Raw genomic sequence first — 27085 nt, 5'->3', positions numbered from 1 at the left:
GTGTAAAAGCTACCCAAAACTTGCGAGTAAGCTCGAGATCGAGCTAGAAATCAAAAATTAGGAGAAAATGAAGGAGTGCAAAACCATATCGAGGTCGAGAAGTGAAGAGATCACCACATCTCCGTCGACATTTTTCGTGCAATGAGCACTGAGTGAGAGAATGGGTTCCCAGTTTGAGACGAGGAGGAAAAATGAGGTGCATGGCAAGGTGATGGTCACTGGTGGTGGTGAAGCTCGTCAGAGCGGCGAGGGCGTGTTGGTCGGTACCACAGTTTGCAGAGGGAGATAGCTGGGAGAGATGAGAATGCTAGAGAGAGAGAAGGGAAGGAATGGAAAGGAGAGAGAGAGAGAGTCCTAGTTTATGGTGAAGTAAGAGAGAAAACGTGGCAAAGAGAGAGTGGAGAGTTTTGGATCTGTGGGTCCCATAGACCAAATATAAATAATAAAATATTTAAAATATCCTAACATAAAATATTAAAATATTTTTTTTTAAAAAAACCCAAAATTCAAATTTCATAAAACACCCTTAAGTTTCGTAGTTCCGTAAAAACTTCATCGTAACTCCAAATTCAATTCCACTTACGCCTACGCGTTCATACCGTTGAGTACTTCGAGAATATGGTAAAATAATAGCTCGTTTGCATCACAAATTGTTGGTCAACAAAGGTCAACAATCTTGCCTCATGGGCATTTTCGTCCAATCACTCTTTTAAAATTAATAAAATCATAAAAGTAGGAACGGGTTGTCATAGTAGGTGTATGAATAATAGATGTACCAGTGTGCTGGATATGCATAGCTTGACCATCACCAATATAGACCTTATCATGTCCATTAGAAGGCACAGAATACTGAGCGAATGATATATCATTAGCAATATGAGATGTGGCACCATAATCCATGATCCAAGTAGGAAAGGGTGGCTTGGAATTGGTATGAGCACACATGGGCTGCAGCTTGGCAGGAGGAATTTTGTTAGCAAAAGAGTGATTCATCCTCTCTATGCAATCAATTGCTTCATGATCTTGAGAATGACAAATTTGGCAAGGAACTCGGTCACTATAGCTGTTGCGATTATTGCCCCCATAATTGGGATTATAATTGTTAGAATTCCATCTATAATTTCCAAAACTATTATAATTGCCTCTGTAATTATTTCCACGATAATTTCCTTTACCAATATTGTTGTACTGTTTGGGAGAAGGATTGTAGTTCGAAGATTGTGCTGCATAGAGTTATGGGGTTGGCAACAAAGGAGGCTAAGGACTTTGGTATTGAGTAGCAAAAGCTTGAAAGGGTTCAGAAGCATAAGGAATAGTGGCATTCTTCTTGCAATTCATGAACATTTCTTTGTTGAGTAACAATCCATGAAAGATTCATGGTCATCGGAAAGACCATTGAGAGTAACAACAATTAGGTCATTTTCAAAAATTGGCGCGCTAGTAGCCATGAGTGCATAAGAGATATTCTTGATCTGCTGAATACACTCAGAAATAATAAGGGGGATGTATTCAATTGAGAATGTGAGAGATTTTAATGGATTTATAAATCCATAGATTTTTATGGAGTTTAATTGATTTGTAGAGATTCCATATAAAATTTTGATTCAATTCCCTCGAAATCTCATGGGAAGAGGTGAGATTTGTGGATGTTTAAAATACACTACGAAATCTCTCCAATTCCCTCTAATTCCTCAACTTTCTCAAATTCTTTAAAATAAATTTCTAATTGAATACACCTGGAATGTTATAAACTTCTTTAAAATCTTAATTGAATACACCTGGATTTCTAAGGATTTTAATAAACTATTTTAAAATGCTAATTGAATACACCTAGAATTTCAGAGAATCACTTAAAATCCTGATTGAATACCCCTAGATTCATTAAAAGAATTAAAATCCCTTAGAATCCCAATTGAATACACCCCCCTAAGATCACGTTTTTGCATAGAATGTAGTCAAGAACACAGTTGATGGATGTGAGCAGTAGAAATTCCTCCAAATCTTTGCATCAGAGATATTATTGCTTAAGATATCGAATGCAGGATTCGGAATTCCAATACTTTTGCATGATTCATCGAGGAGAAACGGCGGCGGACAGACTTCTTACCATCAACAATTTCGGTCAATCGATATCGACGAAAGATCGGAGCAAGCAACGCCTTCCAGATGAGGTAATTATAGCTTCGTAGGAACCATACAACTAATACTTTGGATTGTAATTGAAGAAATTGAGGGAGAAGATATCACCGATGTGAAATTAGGGTTCATCGGAGAAGAATTGGGGGTGATGATTTATGGATTCAGAGGTGATGAACTCGAAGAAGATTGCATAAATTTGCAAGATTTGCAGAAATCGCAGCGATCGGAAGAAGCGAAAGATAGAGGCGATTAAGCAGAGAAGGATGATACCATATTAGAAAAGTATCTTTCATTGAATGAATAGAGGATTACACTGAGATATTTATACACTTGTCAATAAATGATTAATGACTTAAGTAAAGACTAATTAAGCACGACTCAGAATTGAACAATAAAGAATGAGAGAAACATAATGGAAAAAAAAACTCCTTCTCTTTATGCATGTCTCACAACTATACTAAGGGCTGGTTTGGTATAGCAATGCTTTGAAGAAAAAAAAACTATTTCTGCTATGCTATGAGAATAAACTCATTTTTGCTGCTTCATGTTTTCAGCTTTTTTTTCACCCAAAATTGTGAAAATAAGCTGTTTTTAAGTGTTTACCAAACACATTTTTGAGTTCAACTTTTTTTGATACCCACTGTTTATAAAAGCACATCAATATCAAATCAGTACTAACTTGAGTTTATATAAAACGTAATACACTGATTAACGAAGAGATACAAACATACATCTATTAGACAGCACCATTTTCTAAGGGGATGCATTGATCCCTTTAAGGGTAATCCTTTTCAATTTGAAAAGGTGCATACACAATGTAGTGCCTCTTTGTATAAGCCGGCACCATTTGAATAACTTACACCTTTTGATACAGACGGTTAAGAACTTTTCATTCAAACATTGAATTAAATATTATAATATATAAATTTAACACTTTATACTAATCTTTTCAGGATTGCATTCCCTCATTATACTATGCTTAGAGTACTTAAGATTACTTGAAAATGGAATTTGAAGTCTAGTGTCCTAGTCGTCTATTTTTACTTTATGTTTCACAGATTCCAAAGGGATTAAAACTACCAAGAACGAAAAGAAGAAGCACTAAGTTGGTCTTGAACTTGTATATTTTCGCTTGAGTTGTTAGGTGGCTAAATTTTCTTCATTTTCCCAAGCAATCTTAACTTTGATTGCCCCAGTGATGAACTCAACAAATTTACGCCCAGCTCTAGTTTGACATTTGATACCTGCGGAAGAATTTCATATTGTCATATGTTTTTCAATGTCGCAGAGTTTGCTTAAAAACCAAACAGCTGTTAGTGTAGTGGTATTTCTCCACTTTCGTTTAAAACTGTCCCAAGGTTAGATCCACTTTTCGCTCGGATAAAAAGAAGAAAAAAAGTTGCTTAAAAGTGTTGGTCTGTGAAAGAATTTAGTAAACTTCGGGACGATGTTTTGCATTTTTCTTGCTGCTTGTGGTAGTTCTGAAAAAACCTTGGCTCTGCATGTAAATACGCAATTGAGAGAGACAAACCTTGTTCTTGCTGCTGTTACATATTTTCTGTAATTGTTGTTCAGGGAGGTCGAAGATTTTGCTCGAAGGTACGTTAAAACCAGACTGGCATGTAAAGATGCAGGAGATCCTATCTTTGGGTCAGGAAAGGATACATAATAGTCTTGTCACATGAGTAAATCTGTGCTAAGATATTTTCGTTACTTTCTTTTGGTTAGTTTAAGGTTACAAATGCTTTATTTGTGTATATGTATGAGGTTTACATGTTTCTCCTTTCAACTAGCTTCTGAACCTAATGACATGCCATGTTCCTTAAGACCAATGGTGGAGGGCAAGTGCTAATCATGGCGGGTCTGTAAAACTTACCTAGGCAACCCGAAATGAAATTGTTACTCCCCATTCCTCTTTACTATATGATATCCATAAAAAAGAAAAAGTTGTGGAACGAAAGTTGTGAAATTGGTACCAGGAGGAATATCTTGTATATAAAAATTATAATCTGCTGGATTGACTAGTCAAGCCCACTAGTCAACTAAGATAGATTTGTTAGTCAATAAATCTAAGATTCAAACACCAATTTTAGTTTCCAAAAACTATCCTAGCCAAGAAGGCTGAAGTTCTTTGCAAGTTATTAATATGTCAAGTGAGCATAACAGTGAACACAAAGCATTTAGATGTTCAACAGATATATGTACCATGTATGTGTGTGTGGGATGTGTGACATAGTAAACATAACTTGAATACAATAAACATAACTTGAACACGATATTTTTGGCAGTAAAAACTCACATCTGGGTTAAAAAACCGGAGACTCTTCACTAAGTTAAATCCACTAGTGTAAACAAAAGTTCATACAAAGATCACATAAGCTCAATTCCTAAATCCCTATCTACGGAGCAACTTTACCTTTGTGCAACCTTGCCTTACACAAGATGGACTCCTTTGGTTTTCACGAGATGGCAGCTCCCCTGAGCTCTTCATCTCGTGGCACCGATATCACCACAATCAATGATGTGATATGATATTATGATATGCACATAAAATATGGGTTCAACTGACCAATCAGATTTTCCAATCAAACAGTTGAAGCAAGAATCTAACTTGAAATCAAAAGCTTGGTCTAAAACAAATTTAAAGCTTAACAACCAGACCAAGGCATAAGTGCAAACTTAAAAACAATGCAACCCTAATATACAATGATTGGGTGTTTAATGTATAAGGAAGGTTTGGCAGTTAGGGTTCATAAATGGAAAAGATGCAAGCTTCAAGCCTTTGAGCAACTCTCTATCTCTCTCTAACAAATGAATTATGAACCCCAGAACAATCAGAAACCCTAGGAGCAAATATACCCCAGGAAACCTGATTTTCCATTAGCCAATTTGTTCGAGGGACACTTGTGGACTGCACAGGAGATCTAGCCAAATCAATAACTAGAAACTGACTACTACAGAAAGGTGTCAGAAAGTAGGGATGGCAACGGATCGGTTTGGGGACGGAAATGCTATATACATCCCCATAACCACGAAAATTAACCATATCTATAACTGTAAATTAACCATTGGTTATTATCCATAACCATATCCACATGATACCGGATTTCCCATCAGTTAACGGTTATATCCATCTTCGTTAATATAAAAAATATATTCGCCCAATTGATTCATGATAATTTAGTAAATATTAATTTCGTCATTAAATATTTAATGTATAAGATGATTTAATTAATGGATCTTGTGGAACATAAAAATTAAAGCTAAACATTGATAATGTTGGTTGATCTTTAATATCTTGTATAAATACTATTAAATTCTTATAGATTTTGATTCATATCAAAACTTTTGAACTTTGCAACAAAATGCAACTCACACAATGTAATTTTTGTATGCTCAAGGTAATGGATTCGATGAATAATGAACGTACATATATACACATATATATACATATATACATACATATATATACACACACATATAATTATATTATATATTATTCGGTTCGGATTCGGGTACGGATATGGATTGGGGACCCTTATAACCATATCTAAAACCATAACCGAATAATATTCACGGTTTTTCTCCATACCCAAAATATACCCGAATTTTCATACCCAAATCCAATCCATTATGGCAGTTATCCACGGTTATCGGGTTTAACGGTTAGAATTATCATCCCTATTAGAAAGCCCATGTGGGCTGTCTTAATCTATATGCCTAAACAGCTGGAAGGCAACGCCCTAAACTGGCTAGACAATCAAACTAGTCAGAATGCAACACAAATAAAGATATGAAATGCACATGCATGAACAAACCTTTGAGTTGAAATGTGTCACTTTTCGAACGTTTACTCCAGCAGTAACAGCCCATAATCTAAGTATATTCTAAAGCTAGATTAAGCATGTGTGATGGTTCAATTACAATATTTAACATGAAAGCCAAACACTTAAAACTAGACTTTACAAGTTGGAATTTGTTTCCATATCTTCTACATGTGGTTTTCCAAATTACTAATTTTTTTCATCAGCTGATGCATATTATGCATTAAATTTCTTTTTGTATTCCTGGTTATTCATAACTGGCAGTTCTATTTCTGTCATTATTTTTTTTTACCAAGTGAGAGGATATGATATTGTTATCAACTATCTTCCCTAGTCACTCAAGTTAACCGTGCATTAGCTATTAGTTTAGCGATATTCCCTCAATCAGACAAGATTTATTCCACAAGCAATAGTATCATACCAATGCTGAATGTTTGATTTATATTTCAATTTCTTTCTTTTTGGAACTCCCGAGTGCATATTTATTTTATGCGCTTATGAATCGTTTGTTCTTCACGGAAGGATCAGAACCAGCCACAAACAATAAACTCTACATCACTTACTACTTCAACTTCAAGTTCTGTATCACTCATTTTTTTCTCATGCATATAGGAGTATATCTAGAGTGGAAACGGCTCGAACAAAACTCTATCGGCCAAAGGCTGGAACAATTTTGACGAGATGCTAACAGGCTTCCAAGGGTTACTATTCTCAGTTATTTGACCCAAACAAGCAATCGGCGATGTTATACTTGTTTTCACATTGAATATTGCACTGCAGGGTTTAGTTGAAAGATCATAAAATGTAGCTATATATAATGAACAAATAGATGGTCACTGGCCGAATCTAATCTTGTCAGGAAACTTGGTTTTTAATGAAGATGTGAGAAAACCGATTCTGCAATGTTCTCAATGTTAATGTATCAAATCTTAATTGAACTATCTGCCTGCTTTTCTCTCTGTAACTTAATTAAGAAGTTCTTGCACGTTTCTCAAGGATTTATTGAATTAGGATAAAGTGATCCACATAGTAATATTGGACATAAAGGACCTAATTGACCACTCAAAGATAATGTAAATAACGTCATTGCAAAACAAAAAAGCCAAATCAAGCACAACACTTTCACTAAATCATAACTTCTAATTGGAGTCTTCTATCTCCTTCTCCACCTGAAAGGGAGCATGTCTTGCGAACGGTAAATGCAAGAGCTAAAAAGATTGAGAAAAACCACAGCATATATTAGTCACAAATTTAAAGAATTAGAGAGAACGAATTGATATTAATCATGATGGCAATTATGCCATATCATTACACTATAGTTATGTGGAAGCTTACTTACAATTTATCCATCAACCATTCTTCGTCGCCTAAACAACGCCACTCTCACATAAAGCCAGTCGTATACACAGTTCAAGACCTTGTAGTATGTGTATCTTTATGACCTAATGAATATCAAACTCCCACAAACTCTCCAAAATCCAACAACAAATCCAAGAGCTAAACTCACATAAAATCCGGGTGTTATAAACCCATCCTTATCTTCAACGTAATTCTCAAACACCGGCTGCTCCTTCGAACTTGATTCCTCTGGAGAGCACATCTGTTGAAGAGGAATTCCACAAAGCAGAGGATTTCCAGCGTAAGAAGAGAGACCAAAGTTTTGGAGTTGGGTCTCGAAGGGAATTTTTCCAAACAGGTGGTTGTATGACAAGTCCAAAACACCGAGATCATAAAGTTGAAGAAGACTTGTTGGAATTCTACCATAAATTTGGTTTCTGGACAAATCAAAGAACTGTAGCGAAGCCAACTTCCCAATCTCTAGAGTTATTTGACTTGTTAAATTGCTTCTCGATAGGTTTAAAGAAACCGACCTAACAAGATCATTAATTTCATTAGGAATCTCTCCGGTTAACCGATTGCTCGATAGATGAATACTCTTTACAAGCCCCAGAGTACTTATGTATTTGGACATTATGCCTTTCCATATAAATGATGTTTCTTCATCGTAATAATTGTTGAAGACAAGACTTCCATCCCAATGTAACGCCATACACATGACTGACGGTTGGACTTGAATTTCCTACTTCAGCCAAATTTTTGAAATTGTTGATGCATTTGGGTATACTTCCAGAGATATTGTTAATCGAGAAATCCAAAATTTGAATGCTTTTAAGATTACACAAGTGTAATGGAATGCCTCCATAGAAGTGATTTGAACGGAGGACAAGGATAGCCAAATTTGGAAGTCCAATACCCAACCATTCAGGTATCAGCCCTGATAAGTTATTTTCTCCAACATCAAAGACTACGAGGCTTTTGCAATTCTTTAAGGATGAAGGCAATTCTCCTACAAATCCATTCCTACTTAGTTTCAGTGTTTGAATAGGAAATAAAGAGCCCATTGTGGTAGGAATTTTCCCGAAAACAAGCTAAGAAGGAAAGATGAGAGAAACTCAAATCTTGAATTTGAAATTATTCCTCTAATTCGGTTGTTGGAGGGATTTATATATAAGTCGTCATCAAACCAACTACTCCAAAGCCAACTTGGAAGGACATTAGAAATTCCTACATTAGGCATATCAAGAACCCAATAATTTTTCTGAGTTTGAAGCCATTTTGGAAACTGTGACCCATCTTGCAAGAGCTCAAGAACATGTACTTCAATTGGAAAGGAGGAACCCAATTAGAATTGAAACTTAAAGCTAGTGAGTTAGAGGACAAATCCAAATGCCTTAATCTGGATAGTTTAGAGAAATGGTTTTCTGAAAACAACCGCTTCCAGAGCATTCATTTCAAGATTGATAGTCTCAAGCTTAGACAGTTGCCCAATACTTTCAGGTATTGTTCCACTCAATTGATTTCTAGAGAGAAGATTTGTTCCAATTGATTTCTAATATCATTGGAATTGATAGAAGTAGTCCCTGAGATTAACATAACTCTACAATTTGGTTCCTGAGATTTGAAATTTTTGTCCATCATCAATCTTTCCGTGAAAAATCTCTTTTAAATAAAGACCAAAATGACAAAAAAAAAACCCTCAATTTAATAAACAATGGGCTAAAATGATTTTGACCAAAATTGAGGGTAGTTTTATCATTTTATTCCTATATAATGGAGATTTCTCACGGAATGACCAAAATGATTGATGGTGAACAAACTAAGGGACCGATTATATTGATTTTAAATTTCAAGGTCAAATACTATTTTAGCTAAAAAGCCAAATTAAAATGGATTTGCCCTAGCCTTTGGGAAGAACTTTTCATGTGATGCTCCAACAAAACTCAAAAGGCCAAACAAGACTTTCGTTGAATTAATGATTTGGGGAATTTCTTAGAATTAGCCTTCATGCATGCGCACACGCGTGTGTAGAAAGTATTTTTTGAATCATAGCATGCTATGTGCGACTTACACGTTTTAAATGTATTTATATGCGTAAATTGACAAAATGAAAGTCAAATATTTGAAGTAAATGAATAATCTTAGATCAAGCTAGAAGAAACCCCTCATAAACCAATTAAAGCAACTTAATCCACATAATAAAATTAGTCTCTATTGAATTTACATTAAAAATAGAGAAAATAATATTTAATAAACAATTCGCAAAGCCCATCCCATCCCCCATAGTGTAGATAATATTGATTGTTAAAAAAAAACAATCATTTGACAACTAATTTAATCACATTATTATTTGTGTGCGAAAGACCTTTTTTATAACCGGCATTACACACCTCTTAATATGTTTTGAACATGTTTAAAAATAAAGAAATAATATTTAATGACAACTTATTGAATCACATTATTGCTAGCATATTGTGAGGTCCTAATTATAAAAATAAAAAAATAATTGTACAAAAAATTTAATTATTAGAAAATCATTGTTAAAATGACGAAAATACCCCTGCCACATTTGATGCATTATTTTGGGTTTCTTTTGAAGTTTTTCGTTTGAGGGGCATTTTTGTCTAATTTTTTTTTTGTGAAGCTTGTGACCCAAAAAATACTATTCACTTTAGTGTTGGCTTTATATATAGAGATTGATGTTAAATATTACTTTCGTTGTATCACATAACTTTTCATGTGACACGCTAATGAATAAAAAGAAAAGAGATGCTTAAATGAGATTCATGCAATGAAGATCCAGCTCAAGCTCAGTATACAACATAGTAAGACTACTTTCACATTCACTAATTGCACATATTTTAGGGTTTCATGCTAATTAATCTCAGTCACATAGTGCATATGACTTATAATTTTATCATCGAAGTTGAGTAATTGGGGTCAGAACGCTGTCTCCGGTGCTATAAGATGGCACCCACGTATAAGACATTTTTTTTATTTCATACCAGACGACAGTTAAAAACTGTTGTTTATGACCTTTTCTGTACTAGTGTATACTCCAGCAACTTTGGACCATAGGGTAGAGGAGAACGGACTCTGCTTTCGGTATGAACTTTTGCTAACTTTGTATACTCCAGCTCGGAGCTTCTTATTTGCTAACCAACCGTACCTGCAAAATGACCCACACAATCATCAGATTAATGAACTTTTGAGACAATTTGCAACATTTTAAACCCTCATTTATAGTAACAGCTGAAAATTTGCTAGTGTCTCTGATGCTGCTCTCATTTTGGTGCATATGAGTCCCATGGTTTTCATCTTCAGGCCAACTCGGACAACACGCAAAAGGTAATAAGCTAATCATTGTTCTAAAAATCCCCACCTAACCGCCTAGCTAAGCGGCTGGCTACCGTTCTGAATAATGTCTAGGCGTTTAAAATTAAGAAAGAGCACCTAGACATGCTGAGACGCGCGTCTAAGTTGTGACTCACTTAGACAGAAAATATATAACTTTTATTTTGCATTTTGTTTTTTTTTTTCAATAAATTGTAAGAGACTTGTTGCATACTTAAATGAGCATACATTATATGCATGTTCCCCATATTTTCATTATGTTCTAATACTTTATAAGATATATGTCACTCTATTTTGCAATTTATGATAAAAATTATATATATTTTAAGTACAAGCAGACATGTATTTACACGAAATACAATAAATTTACTTAAATCAGCCTAATCCTCCTAGATGCCTGCCTAGACCCCGCCTAGCCTCCTAGACGTTAGGCTCCAGTCCGCCGCTCAACTAACACCTAAAAAATTAGGCGCTGAAATTTTGGTAGTCGGAGATTGAACCAAGCCCATACGGGCTGGAAAACAAGTAAGTGGAGCAAAGCTCAAGCCTGGAGACTGGGATGTGGTGGTGTCACAGACAGGTGGGCTGCCTATTTGTCGGTGGTTGAAGAAGTCATGAATTTGATTCCAACATTATCTACAGAGTGATGTAGAGTGTCATCTTTCATCACTAAACTACTCATCAAACTATTGATTTAGGGGTTTTTTTTAATGTTTGTATTCAAGTAAAAGAACCCAATTATTCAACAGTTTACATAATATTAAAAAAAAAAAATTGAACAAATGATAGTATCTATCCTAAGGGAGTGATGGAGTAGGCTAAGTCTTATAATGAGTTTGTCATAATAATGTGGTTCAACTTCAACTGCCGAGAGTCGAACCTAAGACCTATTAAGTACAAGTGAAGAGGAATTAAACCGTAATACTAAATGACACGTAATATAATTTCAAGATACATAAATAAATAAACGATTGCTCATTAGGAAGATTCTAACACGTATCATTTAAACACACAATCAAGTGCCATTCGTAACAACTCGTCCAGCAATCAAGAGTAAATCCCATTTCTGACCTTTTTTGATCAATTTATCATCTCAATTTGATCACAAAATTCTCCAGATTCTGCAACAACTTTAGTGCAACGTGCCAACATTCTTCCACCACCAGAACACCTCGCGCCGAAGCTTTTGAGAGTCCCCTTTGTGAGTTGATAATGCCCTCGACGGAGGGCCCTTGAGCTCTTACTTGACAGAAAATGAACTGGTGCTCATATTCGACGGAATTGTGAATAGAAATTGAACAAATTTGCCATATTGTCAAAATGATTTTGAGTGATAAAACTTTGGTTTTTTTATATACAACAGTACACTAAGGGATGAGGGAATAAATTAGAATCAAACTCGTCATTTACGAAATTCAAACTTAAAACCTCTCACTTATAAGTGAAGAGGAATATCACTAGACCTAACTGACAATAACGTGTCTAATTAGTATACATGCCAAAACGACCGAACCGATGAGTAACCATTGGGAGCTTCACATAAAAAGCAAGGTCATCTCCAACCGAAAATGCTAAATATAATCTTGTCTAGAATTATAGTCATACAAAAAATTATTTTTAAATAAACAGTGTTAGACCATACTCATATACCATATTCAACCGAACGGGCTAAGCAGCCCCTCAATAATTTATTAGCTTTAAGTTTACACTTTAAATTTAGGGAACTTTAACGAAAAGCACCCGGTACTGTTCACTTTAACGAAAAACCACATTTTTACACTAAAAAGTCAATCATGGTACTATTCACTTTACCCTTTATTTTGTCCTTATCATTAAAACTCAAAGTTTTCAAGCCCTTTTCATTAGTTTTCCTTTAAATTTATTGGTTAATTTAATTAAACTACATTTGAATGTTTTCAAATCTAGCTGTTAAATTTGAATCAATTATTGCAAATGTGGAGCTGAGTCCCAAAAAAAGAGCTAAGAGATGGACTACATTTAGCCAACCTGATGCCCCCTTGCCCAAATAAAGGCCTAGTAAGAGCATCTCCAAATGAGATGTCAAATTGTCCACATTAGCTATAACAGTAAAAAAATGCAGTCACTAATTGTTTCCAACCGAAATGCCAAATCATGTGTGGCATGACGTGGAATGGCAATAAGGGGGTTTGTTGTCAAATTTGACAGCAGCTTCAAATTTTTTTTACTAATTATTAAATGTCTTTTATTAATATTTTAATATCATTTATTATTAAATATCTTTTATTATTTTATTGTTGAACATGTAGAGTTCGTTTAAAACACTACCTCTTTCTTCTTTTTTAATCAAGAAGTTTGTTCAATTTAAGCAACGCGCTGCTTTTGTGAAATACAATGATTTCTTCAACAGGCATCCTATGTTATTTTGTGGACATGCCTCAAAAATTTTCAGACTCATCTTTTGATTTAGCGGAGTAGCATTTTTTTAGTATTGTTAATTCTGAGGCCAATGAAGAATTGGAAAGGCTGGAATTGGTTGCTCTACAAAATAAACAAGAGAACATGGAAATAGGAATGAGAAAACATCGTGGTTCCAAAAAAGGTCATGCATATATCAATAGAAGATCACTCGATGACCACCAAAGACTATAATGATTATTTTGTTGAACATCCAGTGTACTCTCCAACTCAATTTCGAAAGAAATTTCGGATGCGTGAACCTCTTTTCCTTCCAATTGTAAATGTGGTAGAAGCCAATAACTCATACTTTGCTCAAAAAAGGGATCGATCAGGTCATCTTGGTTTATCACCTCTACAAAAGGTCACTGCTGCTATGAGGATGCAAGTTTTATCAATAATAGCCAAAATTTATGGCTCAATTTCATAAATGTCACTTTTTATAAAATCTTTCAAAAATAACAGAAAATCCACTTAAATAGACTTAAATATCCACAAAATTAAAACCAAATAAACATAAGGATGTAGTTGGTAGTGTAACGGAAAAAATTCTCAGCTGCTGCCTCTTCATAACTACGTAGATTTTTTAAATGATGTGGAAGAATTTATTGCTGCTCGAACTCAGAAGGTGGAGGGTGTGACTTCGCCACCACTCGCAGAGGTGCTTGCTGCATGTACAGTGACAGAATTGGCCAGGGAACTGGGAGTTGAGGCGATTTAATTTGAAGGGGACTCTTCCAGTGTACTTGCTGCCATAAACCAGAAGGACCGTGATGATAACTCCCATTTTGGTACAGTAATTAACGAGGTGCATTATTATCTACGATCACTCCCAATTTAGAAGATTTTGCATACATGGAGAGGGGCAAATTGGGTGGCTCATCAATTAGCACAGTTCGGATTGCTTTTGGAGGCGGAACGAGCATGGTTTGAAGAACCACCCGATATAATTTGTGACATTCTTTTTTAGGATAGAATTCATATTTAATTTTGGTATCAGATGCTCTTTTTCCCTTTGTCCAGGTTGAAATCCCTGATAAGGTTTTTATCAAGGCCCATGTAATTACACCCTATCCTCATGTTTACACGCGTATTCCTATTATCTATGAATGAATATGGTACTTTACCTCAACAAAAAGTCAATGAAATGGAGATCAACGAGAATTTGCAGACGCTTGTCTATGATGTATCAATTGCCTAGCTATATAGGAAAACACAAATAATTCAACAAAAAAAGATCATCTGATAGACTTTGATATGTGAGTTGTTGATTGGGAATAATATTGTTGAATGTGAGTTCTTCATAAAAAAAATCATCTAGTCACTTGCATTATATTATCAAATAGGCAATTTTTCCCTTCTAAATGTAATTTGCTACTTATATGGATGGATGACCATCGATTCTATATTCGGACCAGTCAGTTATGTTCAAGAATTTTATAGGAGTTTTCATTTGCTTTATGAACTCTTTTGCAATTATATTCTTCTTGGAGTAAGAAGAGTTCCAAGTTTGGAGCGGTTAAGTTGCTTCCATACAACTCCCACAAAAATTCCATTGACCCTCCATGTTCAATGAGTTGCAAATTAATCAGAAACTAACTTGCACAAGTTAGATATTACCAACTCCCCTCCAAGCCTTGCACTTTGAACAACAATGGACATGAGATCTATTCAAGTGTTTTAGCTTTTCTTGTGTAAATGGGTTTTGGATTTTGAGGGTTTTTAGGTCCATTAATGTGAGTTTTATGCTATATTTGAAAGTTTTTATAAAAAGTGACATTTATGAAATTTAGCATTAAATTTTGGCTATTAATGATAAATACTCATGAGGATGCTTGCTTATGGATTTGCTGCAGATGTTGTGGATTTTTATTTCTATTTTCAATTAAGGGGTTGTATTTTGTTGGATTATTTGTATTAGTATTTTGTTAATAATTAATATGAATTTTATTATGAATTATTTATATAAGTAAAATTTAAAATATAAAACAATAATTAAGAAAAAAAATAATGTAATAAAATAATAGTTTAATTTGACATATCTGGTGAAGAGCGAAACATTAAAATATGTCAATTTGCCACATAAGCTGTCAAATTTAAATTTTAAGTTTAAAATTTGACATCTCCCTTGGAGATGGTCTAAACTCCATAAAATTATAACACAGTCATCAGTTAGAGATGAGTTTTTAAGCAAATCAAGTTATTTTTTTACTTTTGGACTTTTAGCCCTCTCCATTTGAGATGGTCTAAGGGCTGATTTGGTATTGATGTGCGTTGAAAAAAAAAAAACTATTTCTGATGTGCTGTGAGAATAAGCTCATTTTTACTACTTCACGTTTTCAGCTTTTTTTCACCTAGAACTATGAAAATAAGATGTTTTTAGTGTTTACCAAACACCTTTTTTAGCTTAGTTTTTTTTTATACTCATTTTTTATAAAAGCACATCAGTACCAAACCAGTACTAAGTACGCAATCAAGAAGTGAAAACTTGATGAGAAAAAAAACCAGTTGAGTTGGCTTAATTCTTGTTTAAATGTATGGTGAGATATAATATGCTTCCAAAGTGATGTGTTTAGCGTTGAGTGCATAAGGGAGAGAATTAGAGAATATAGATGATAACAAAATGCTAGGAACTAACGAGGAAGGCTCTACCCACACGCTCTCTGAGACTCAAGAAAGTGGTAACGAGAATAGATTACAGAGATGGCAACGGCCACAACTTCACAGTGCATAATCTGACAGTTGCGAAAAACAAAACCCATCATTATTCAAACACCCCAATGACGGTTCCACATCCACCAAACCAGTTCAAACACTACAAATACGTAGAAGGTTAAATACAAGAATCCGACTGGTCCAATGCAGAAGCAACAACGAAGAACAGGGTACCGAAATCATTATAAGATGACCATCATCAACTTGACATACAAAAGTAGCAGAACGGCGGTTGGGAGATTGGCCAATGGATTGATCAACGAGCAGGCATCAGAAGCACTCCCAGCAGGGCCACCTATAGGGGATAATCCTGCTGGATGCACTCCGGGGTACACTGAAGGCGACTTGGGTATCCCTCCAATAGAACCATCTGACTGGGGTGCAGGTGCAGGTGCAGGTGCAAACATTGTGTCATGGATTACCGAGGTAGGCGGGGCTTTAAGTGGTGGAAATTTCTGTGGACCTGCATCGCGTTTTGAAATACAGTTCTTGAGTAACAAATTAATCACAGTCTGGTTTCTGGCTCCATGAAGTCTTTTTCTTTTCAGTTAAGAAATCACAATGCATAAAGCGATTGATCTTCTATTTTCCAATAAGATCTTATTTTCAATAGAGAGTAATATACAATCTGCTTATATGCTTTATAACACTAGTAACTGTTTGATAATAATCGAGTCCATAATTTGAAATTAGAATTTTACAGTACTATAAAGAAAAGTATTAAAACATGAACCAATTTTTAACAAAGAAAACGGGCAAAACTTCCTTCAGTTTAAGAAAATAAGACAACCAATTTCATGTGATATCCAGAAACCTACAAGTGCAACCAATTTCTATAGTTTTGTTCCTTTTAATTAGCCAAGCAGCACAATACATAATAGCATCTATACGTTTACCTGGGCAACGGGGCTGAAGAGATGAAGACAATCTGCAGAGGAGGATGAAATCAGATTGACATTAAAGCAGAATTCCTACATTTTGAAACAGCTATAGTAAGAGTGAAAAAGTAAAAGCATAAAGGATAACCATACGTTGTGATGATGCTGCCATTCACAAAACCACCATAGTTACAAGAAGTGACATTGCAACCACCACCACTCTGCTGAACTGTAACATTCCCGACTATGAGGTTACTTTTCTTACATTGCATGCTCGAACATGAAACTGCTAATGAAGCAGGCTGGCAGTACAAACTGTAGAAAATAACACGATTATGTGATTAATACTCAATCCGCAGAAGAAGTTGGAGAACATGTAGATATATATAGAAGTACACTCAATTACTTGAGACTCCCAGGCCCACAACTGCATTGTAAACAGTGACTTGCTGTAATGGCATAGCTACCATTGGGCACCATCAAGCCGTAATCTTGAGCATATTTAGGAAAGTTTGATGCACAGGCTGCACTCAAGAGAAACAAAATTAAAACATTACCAACAGGCTATCTCATAAAGATCATTACTTCAGATATAAAATACAATAGAAATAAACAAAATATATAGGAAACAAGTACAAAATATTAGTTACCATTCGCCAATAAGTAAAATATATGTGACATATTTCAAAGACGGAAAACAATTTCCATATGTGATGCACTACCAGCACTCAAAAGGAAGCAGAGGTGCATATTTCACGACTTCTTTAAGCAATATCTATAAAGAAACTCTTTTCCAAATTCATTTTCTCTTTCTTTTGTCAGGATAATGTGATGTTTAAGGTTGGTTTGCTTCCTGAGCATACTACTTACATAAAGAAGTCATACATGAAGAAGCAGAGTATTCTCAAGGAAAGGTTGAAGATTTTCTGTCTTGGAATTTATATGGTAAAATATTTTTGAGAACTTTGTAGTCAATTGTTTAACTGAAATTGTTACACAATTACCTAATGGTTTCTTATTCATTATACTGAAGTATATTTCTAGTGCACCAATATATTTTAGCGGCTTTTGTCTCAAGTTGGATTTGCGAGAGAACCAAACCAACCATTTGATAAATTTTAAACACAAAAACTATGTGATGGTTGTCTTGATTATTAATCATTCTACAAAAGTCTATTTACACAAAAGTATATGATATATTTTAAAGATGAAAACTTCATCCAAATCTGTGAGACAGCCAACCATAATAAAGGCCTCAAGGATTCCCAGAAACCGTACAGCTATGGCGGTAAACTAATCTCAAACATAAATGACATGGTCATTAGTCCGAACGTTGAACTAATTAAAACCCATCAAAATGCACAAACTTTAAGAACTCCGATTCTCTACGATGAAGTATCTTATAACAATAACAAGTACAGCAACTGAAACCAAAAACAAAATGGCGCAATTAGAAACCAGCAACACAATCACTCACAAACTATTAACATACCAAATTTCAACATAGAAGTAAATTGTAATTAATTAGCTTCCAATTGCGAAACACTTGATAAAATAAGTAAAACTACAGATTACCTGGCAATGGGATTGCAAGTATATCAGCAGCCTTAATAGCAGTACTCCCCATGGCATTCACATTCATCAAATCGGTCAGTGTAGTCGAGTACCGCGCTGCGATCCCTGCCAGCGTGTCCTCCGGGCTCACCACGTAGGACAAGTAGATAGCAGGCAGTAGATTATCAGTCCCATTGAAGCAAGTGCAGGGCAGAGGCACCACAAGGGTCTGCCCCACGTCGAGCACCGAAGGGTCCGAAATCGAATTGGCCTCCCTAATCTGGTCCGCCGAGACCAAGCCGGAGTACACCGAATCGGCAATGGAGGCCAGAGTGTCGGAAGGCCGGGTCTTGTAGTGGGTAGACACCGATTTTCGAATCCCGTCGACGCAGGAGCAGGTGATTGGGACTTTGAGGAAGAGCTGGGACGGGAGGATGTGGTTTTCGACGTCTGGGTACGAAATGTCGATGGAATTGGCGGTGAGGAGAGCAATTGGGTCGATCTGGAAGAGGGAGGCGACCTCCGAGACCTTTAGCTCGGTGTAGACGGTGTACCCGAGCAAGGCGTTGCACGAGTCGGCGTTCGAGCAGGGCTCGATTGTCGACTTGGAGGTGACGAAAACAGCCACATTGACTAGAACTATCAGAAAAAGGAAGATTTGTGTCTTGGAAAAGGGTTTTTGAATCGCCATTTTTGGGAACTGTTTCTCAGATTAGAGCAAAAATAGAAAGAGGGTTTAACTGTGGTTTAAGAACGAAGCAAAAAAGCTGGGTTTTTTGGGTTTGAAATTCGGAGAATTTTCTGGGTTTTTTTGCTTTTTCTGCTTACCCATCTGGTTCTATGCCTACCCAGCAGAAGAAACAGAAGGATGGGTTCTTTCAATGGCGGAAGCAGGAGAGCAAAATGCTGGGTTTGGAGCTCATATTTTCAGGATTTTCAGATTGGTTTCTGGATTCGGGCTTCTGGCTTTTAGGGTTTTGGAGTTTGATTCCTGTGAAGCTTTAGAGAGAGAAAGGAGAGAGAGGGGGGAAGAAAGGGAAAGTAGTTTTGAAAGCTGGAGAGAGAGAGAGAGGGAGAGAGAGCAGAAGATTGCTTTTGTTTTTGTATGCAGACACCAGTCGGATTGTTGAGCTTGGGGACGGATTGATGTCTGTTCTGACTAATTTGTCCTCATCAAATCTACCATTTTTCGCATATGTTTCCCGGTGATCCGACGTCGTTTCTCCTAAGGCGTAAAGTTGGTTTGAAGATTTACGTGGTTTTTGGACTGTGGTGTTTTCGTAATTTCACAGTTTGCTTTTGAGACTTATGGGCATCCAAGTGTACCCCACAGTCATGTATTGTAGGGGTTTTGATTTCTGCTTTTCAGACATGCCGGTTAGAATATCTGGTTTTCTTGCTGGGGTTGAACTTGAATATATATATATATATATATATATATATATATATATATATATATATATATATATATATATATATATCTGTGTGTGTATCCTACGCGTGCATTGGAGAGTGTCTCTGACGTTTTCACTTCAGTGGATAGATGTCCGTCTCCGTGTTGCGACTTGCGTTTACAATAGTGAATTCCACGCACTCGCTGCACTGCAAAACCACGAATTATTAAAATTATATTTTACCTCATCAGGTTCAAGATCGATTGAAACTTCTTATAAAATCTTAAAATATTTTAATTTCATACATTTACTTATCATTTTATTTCAATTTCATACATTCGTTAAAAATTTTGTTAAGTTAACCGTTAAGTGATCATGTGGCAAATAAAGATTCCCCATTTATGTTGGCTGTCACATTTGTGTCACATGATAAATAAGGGATCTCTTAACTGTATGAGATTGAAATATTTTAAAAATATCATATGAAGTTGTAATTGCTCAATAACTTAGATACATGTAACTGGGTCACAAAATTATTTTCATTCCATCTTTTGTTTGATTCAATTTCGTAATCCAAACTTCAAATCATGAACTTTTAGAAACAAGATACACACTTTCTCGATTGGGGTGAAATTATTTAGTGTATGCAAGTCGGCATACTATACCTTATACGTTATATACAAGTGAATGGACACAAAAAAAAATATATGTTATTTTCTGGTGATATCTACATTCTTCAGATGGCGCTAAAAAGCATGTCCATTAGTATAAACCACATCCACAAGATAATACTTATCCAAGGTCATCATCGATTGCAGAGTTCAAGGTGATTTCGATATGCACTTATTCATCTTGGTCTTGAGGCTCCAAATATAACTCTGCGAGTGAAATTCTTGTTTTTATTCCATTGTTAGCTTCTCTTCTTCTTGTTAAAAAATTTGCATTTCTCTTTTCTCTAGGTTCGAGATCCTCACATTATGGCGTGAAATTGAAAGCTATAAGAATTGACCATAATCGTTTATATCCACATCCCAACAAGTTGAATGTAATGTCTTAATCGTTATTTCTTTGTTTCCTATGCAATCAAATTCGAGAGCGTTGGTATGCATGTATTACTTCTATGAAATAAACACACATTTTAAATTTCCGCAAGGGTATGTTTGAGTGAAGAACTTCCAAAGTCCACGAGATTTAGGCATGGTGACGAAGAAATTAATCATAAAAACTTTGATAGAACGGACTAGAAATGCGGCACGTGAGCTTACAAGAGGCATGATAGAGGAATGTAGAAATGACTACCTAGAAATACTAATGTACTTTGTTTTTCAGCGCCATACAAAGAAATGTGGATTGGGTTTGGGCAAGGGCGGAGCCACATAGGGGCCGGGCTAGGCCCAAGCCCATCCTGAAATGTACCGAATATTTATCTTTTGTCCTTACTCCATTATTGTCGTATAAGCATATATGATCTTCGATTTTAACTTTTTTAGTTCAAATGTTGTTTAATGTGTTCATATTCCGATTCGCTAAAAGATTATCCCATGAAACTTACAGTTAGTACATGAGTTATGCTTCTCATCATTCCAATGCATAAATTAAATTTCATCTCATATATGCATATGTTATAATCATTTGACAATAAAAATGGTAACATCAATAAACTCGTGCATATTATCTAAGAAGAGCAATTCAGTGAGAGTTATACACTATCTCAAACTTGTTTTTTCAAATTTCCAAACAAAACCAACGCATCAATTTAAAAATATTGTCACGCCAAAGTACATCTCACAAAGCCTTATAACAGCAACTTCCAATCATTATATTCTGGAGCCCCCTCCAAGAAACTCTTTGCTTCGATGGCAAGGCAAAAAAAAAATCTCCATGTTGATTGTTTCCTTTCTTTTTCTATTGAAAACCCATTAAGCAAAAGAAAATCAAAAGTACAAGTCATAAGCAAACGCAAAGATAGTAATTTTTATTCAAGTTTTAAGCCACTGTCAAATATGTCAACCTATCTATCAAATTCGTAGTATTTCATTAAAGAATACCAAAGAACATAGTCATAAGATATTTGTAACGTCTTGACTCCAAAACTGTTGTTTCAAGAATATAATGTCTGTGATAGGCCCAATTTAAACTCTTGTTTAATTTACTACCATTAATCACGATTCTTCACTTCAATTCCTTAATTCCTCACAAAACTATATCCATATTTTCATTATCAAAACATATGATTAAATTATAAATTTAATCCTCAAATTTCTTCTATTAAAACAAATTCTTAACAAAAGATTAATTCTCTATTATTTAGGGCTGCATCTAACCCCTGTTAGACTACCTACATACCCTTGAGTGGGATCAAGCTCTTCGTAGTTCACCACTCATTCTTTATCCATTTCATATTCACAAAAGATATAAATATAAGAAATCAAGGTAAAAACCATATCACATAAGTTCAAGTCACTTTCTAACCAATATAGGCCCACAAGACTTCACATAAGATCCCGCAATACTAAATTTAATCTTCAAAACATTATGAGCCATGTTGACTAAAAGTCAACTCTCGATCAAAGGTAGGGTCCACAACCCTACGTAATTCGATCCAAAAGATCCGCCCATCGGATTTCGGATCAGTAACTTTCTAAGGTCCGCATTATGCTTATAGAATGACATATTAAATTCTCCTTGCAATCCAACGGTCAGATTCTCCGCCAATTACTAGGATTAGGTGGCGGTAAACATTTTATTTTACAAACTTAGAATTCCAATTCAGAAAGATCCATAAATTGGATTCCCGATCCGTCAGTTCCTAATATCCTCAAATATTACGTTCTATAGTGCATTAGAGTTTGGTGACAATTCAACGGTCAGATCGTCAAGTCAAATAAAAATCAAGTAATGCATCTTAATAAAACTAGATTCACAATAATAAAATCACATACGACGGGCATCAAAATCTGAGATCAAGATATCAATTTAGTGTAAAATAGTATCGACGACCCACTGGCCATGCGCCGCCGCAAGTGGCAGTCGGCTGCCCCAACTCGTTGGAAAATTTAACTATTTCCAAAAATTACCAAATTTTGCAGGAATGTACAAATCAAGGAGAGGAATACTTTTCATACATGAGCCGAGGTCCAATTTAGCCGGAAAAAGCCTCAATTTCACTCAAACTTGCCAAAAACACTAGAAATTGGTGGCTAAAATTCGTCACCTCCGATGCTTCGCCGCCCCAACCAATGCCTAGGCTTTTTTCCTGAGGTTGAGGGGAGTCCATTGATGGTGGTGGTGGTGAAAGTTTTATTTGTTGGAAATGTGCCCTAAAGCCAATCATATGATGATACTTTACGGACATTTCACATGTTAAACTAATCTAGTTTAAATATAAAGGGCAAATATTATTGTTTAAGCCGTCTCATATAAATGTTATATGCTTAAACGATAAGTCCAAGGAATATGTGATTGGGAGAATGCAATCTAAAGAAGTTAGATTCATGAGACCATTCTTTCGTAGACACATCCTAAACGTTCCTGATCATAGGATTGCCAATTGGGCATTGACAGTCCGTTAAGATCAGTACGTGCTGTGTATTCTCTCAGGGAGAGTGACTAGTCTCGAGTCATTGGTGTGTGTGACATCAAGACAAGTATGTAGGTGCTCAATAGAGAATGAGTTCACTGAACACGATCAATGAAGAGTTCTCATATTCATGTCATATGAGAACTCATGGTTGGGATAATGCAAAGTAGTCATTTGACCTGAGGCATCACGTTTGTCTTGTGGTTAAGTACTTGATCTTTGATTATGTCAAAGTCACTCCATCAGGAGGGTGTCCACAACATCGTTGGGGTTAAGCCACTTAGCTATGGAGGCAAGTGAATGCGCAACAAGGGATCTCTAACCTTCAAACCGTTTGAGGGAGAATACTCTATGATATGATTTAGAACCTCTGGCCAGAGTAAGAATGAGATTTAGGAAGTCGTTCCAAATCACATTCAAGGTAATCATATAAGCACACGAATCACATTGGATAGTAGACATGAATAAATAAACTATTAAACCAAACAATGTGGTCAAGAGTATTGTATTAGAGAAAGACCGTATTGCATTTGTAATCCTAAACTGAATAGGTTCTCCACCTCTTCTGATTAGCTTGGGTAACCATGATATGCTACTAGGTGTCACTCTTGGTTTGTGGAAGCCCTAAACGTGTATAAACACTAAAGGGAGAATTGAAAGTAAGTTTCAATTCACAATCGATTTTAAAGAGTTTTAATCGCCCACTGCGTCGCTAAAAGGAACCTAATGGATCGTACACCGTGTAAGGTGGAGATTGAAGAAACAATGGAGATGAGTAAGAATAATTAAATGGTTTAATTATTTATGGCAAGGATTAATTAATATGTTAATTAATCAAACGAATAAAGTTCGTTAAAAGACCACGGGTTAGTTTTGGGTCTCAAGGCCCAATGGGCTTCGAACGTCAAGCCCATTGACTTAAGTTGTATGACAACTTAATTCACAAAGGCCCAAAAGCCCAATAAAACTCTTATGGCCGACCAAGTTAGAGAGAATGACCTTTTGGTTCTTTAGGTCACTTATTTGAAGTGACTATATAAAGGACTTTATAGCCTAAATTCATTATGGGTTTCTTTTAGAGAAAATTGGTGAGAACTTGTCTCTCCTTTTCTCTCTAGGAGGCCGGCCCCCTGGGAGGGTGCATCTAGCAATCCCACTACTCCAAGGTCACTCATTCCTTCTCCAATCTCTCCTTGGTGTGGAGACTTAGAGGTTCTCAATTTTGGGAACTTGGAGAAACCTTTTCATCCATCCAAATCCATAGATTTTAGATGCAAGGAATGAAGGCCCTCTCTTTGGGTGATTAGCCTTTGCTTATACAAAGAGGAATCTACAAAGGTATATTTCTCAACTCACTTTGATTTGAGTTGAGTCTTGGTTCACCAATCTACTAGGCTTTGAATTTCATGGTTAATGTTTTGTTTTTAAGTGCATGCAAGCATGATTCCGCCTTTTAATTGTTAATTGCATGCTTATAGATGTTGCTTAAATGAACATGTTTTCACAAAATCATCCTTCATTATTCAGGTTTGGTGGATCCCCACCACGAGACCCTCGGCTCCACTTTATGGGTTCTTCACGAAATTAGGACCAAAAACCCATCAATCATGGGTAAAAATTGAAGAGGGAAGGCCGGTGTAAAATTTCCAGGTGGTGAATCGGTGAAAATTGCCCGAAAAACGATGGAAAACCGCCGGATATAGCTTCAGGTCAAGACTGTCGCACAGGTTGGTTGGTACCCGGTTCCCCCTCCCTTTTTTTCTCTCTCATTTCCCTCCTTTCTCTCATTTCCATTGGTCCCTTTCTCTTCTCTCTCTCTTCCCGATTGGGCATCCCCCCTTCCTCTTTTTTTTATTTTATTTTTTATTTTATTCCTTCTTTCTGGTAGCCTATTTCCATCCAGAACAAAATTTGGAACCTTCCCAAAATCATGGCAAAATGACTATTTTCCCTACTTTCGTTCGTTTCTATTTCATTCGTTATTACTTTGTTTTACAAACGGTTTTTGCCTACGGGCTCATAGTATCGAATTTTATGGCAAGGGGTTAGAGCATTTTAATGATGAAATGGTTTTGAAAAACATTTGTTTTTGCCCACTCACATTTTCTGTTTTGCGCCCCTCCAGGTTTTAGGTAGACTTGCTGTTGGTGGCGTACAAGGATTTTGGCGATTCTGACATAATAAAATATTTTAGGACATATTCTGGTACTGTATAATGAGTACTTGTCCTACTGGACTGCACCTAGATTTTCTATGCTTTGATTATGAGTATTTACTCTTGTAACTCACTCCTAACACTTCTTGTTTATTAGTGCACTTTAGTAGCTTTCGTTTTTATTTATTCGTATATTTATTATCCTTATTGCTTCCGCACTATGCACATGACTACGTCACCCTCACGTGACGGTCAGCATGTCTCAATCTCGGTCGGGATGTGTCATTTTGAATGTGTTTAAAAATAGAGAAAATAATATTTAATGAACAACTGATTGAATCACATTATTGCTAACCTATTGTGAGGTACTAATTATTTAAAAATAAATAAACTGTACAAAAAAATTAATTATTAAAAAAACACCAATAAAATGATAAAAATATCCTTGTCACATTTGATGTATTATTTTGGATTGCTTTTGAAGTTTTTTATTTGAGAGACATTTTTGTCTAATTATTTTTGTGTGAAGCTTGTGACACCATAAAACACTGTTCATTGGGCCCATGGCTTTATATAAAAACATGAGAAGAAAAAAAATGAGGTATTTATAAGCACCCTAACCGCACCCTTCTGAGTTTTGATGCAAAATGCTCCTATTGGAATTTATAAGCACCCCTAACAATTAATTAAATCTTATCATCATTCATGTAATGTTGTAAATACTATTATAGATATGTGACATCTAAGGTTATAACTAAAGGTGGCATTGAAATTAATTAATATATTAATTTATTTCACAAGTCATGAGTTGTGACAACCCGTCCTTGATTTTAAGAGTGTTTAAAGTTTTAATAAAGGATTTTACAAAAATGCCCTTTGAGGCACCCGCATTATTCGAGATTAATCATTGTGTCGTGCCATCTAAGATTTGTTTTCTTGACATATCCTCGTAGTACTCGTCGCTACGGAAGCGTGGGTGCAGATGGTTCGTGATTTGGAGTTATAACGAAAAAGATTTTAAAGTTTAAAGTTTGGGCATTTTATGAATTTTATTATAAAAATTTTGGTGTGCCATTTGGATGGCCTAGATTAAAGGAAATATGAAATGGATGGCTTGGATGTAAGGGAAAGAAAATAAAAATAAAAAGATGAAGGAAGGCTTTGTGTGTGTGTGTGTGTGTGTGTGTGCGTGACTGGTGAAGAAAAAGAAGAAGAAGAGATTGGGCACAGCTGCCCAACCAGAGGAAGATAGCAGGAGCTTCAGGAGAGAAAAGAGAGAGAGTTGGGCGAATGGAGAGAAGAGAGAGAGAGAAGCCTGGCCAATCGGACAGAGAAAAGGAGGAAAAGAGGGAGAGCGTGGCGCGGGGGATCAGCAAGATCCCCTTGGCCCATTCTTGACTCGATCGGCACCCATGCCTATTTTCGATGATTTTCACCCGTTTTTCCGGCGAATTACTTCAAGAAACCTCATGGGAAACACTCTAGGAGCCTTCCTCTATCCATTCCATCTCAAAATTGGAGGGATTTGGCTTTGAAAATGGAGAAAATCGCAAGAAGGGCTTCGAATCACCCAATCCCGAAGCAATTCCTTCCAATTGTTACCACCCATAGCATCTTCTTGAGGCCTAGAACAAAGCCCAAGCATTGGTTGGGATAGCGGAGTTGATTTGAGAACGAATTGGAACTCACCCATTTCTAGGGTTCTTCACGAGTTTGAT

At 35.9% G+C, this 27085-nt stretch overlaps 1 protein-coding gene and 1 pseudogene across 1 annotated transcript; both read right to left on the bottom strand.

The window, feature by feature from the left end:
• Window positions 1-7104: 7104 nt before the first annotated feature.
• On the bottom strand, window positions 7105-8365 carry LOC126605735 (receptor-like protein EIX2; annotated as a pseudogene).
• Window positions 8366-15770: 7405 nt separating this feature from the next.
• LOC126604458 (lysM domain-containing GPI-anchored protein 1-like) lies at window positions 15771-19618 on the bottom strand. Its single transcript, XM_050271711.1, has 5 exons — window positions 18260-19618; window positions 17091-17208; window positions 16838-16999; window positions 16703-16734; window positions 15771-16269 (listed from the first exon to the last, which is right to left on the bottom strand). The coding sequence occupies exons 1-5, from the start codon at window positions 18927-18929 to the stop codon at window positions 15989-15991; spliced, it is 1263 nt and encodes a 420-aa protein (XP_050127668.1). The 5' UTR covers window positions 18930-19618; the 3' UTR covers window positions 15771-15988.
• Between the last annotated feature and the right edge of the window lie 7467 nt (window positions 19619-27085).

This window comes from Malus sylvestris, chromosome 15, assembly GCF_916048215.2.
Source record: "Malus sylvestris chromosome 15, drMalSylv7.2, whole genome shotgun sequence".
Lineage (NCBI taxonomy): Eukaryota > Viridiplantae > Streptophyta > Magnoliopsida > Rosales > Rosaceae > Malus > Malus sylvestris.
This window is presented reverse-complemented; position numbering and strand designations above follow the sequence as displayed.

Coding starts and splice junctions, on each gene's coding strand:
- LOC126604458 (XM_050271711.1), bottom strand. CDS start 18,929: ATGGCGATTCAAAAACCCTTTTCCAAGACACAAATCTTCCTTTTTCTG. Junction 17,209..18,259: donor ACTTGCAATCCCATTGCCAG/GTAATCTGTAGT, acceptor TCTTGAGTGCAG/CCTGTGCATCAAACTTTCCT. Junction 17,000..17,090: donor TGTGGGCCTGGGAGTCTCAA/GTAATTGAGTGT, acceptor TATTTTCTACAG/TTTGTACTGCCAGCCTGCTT.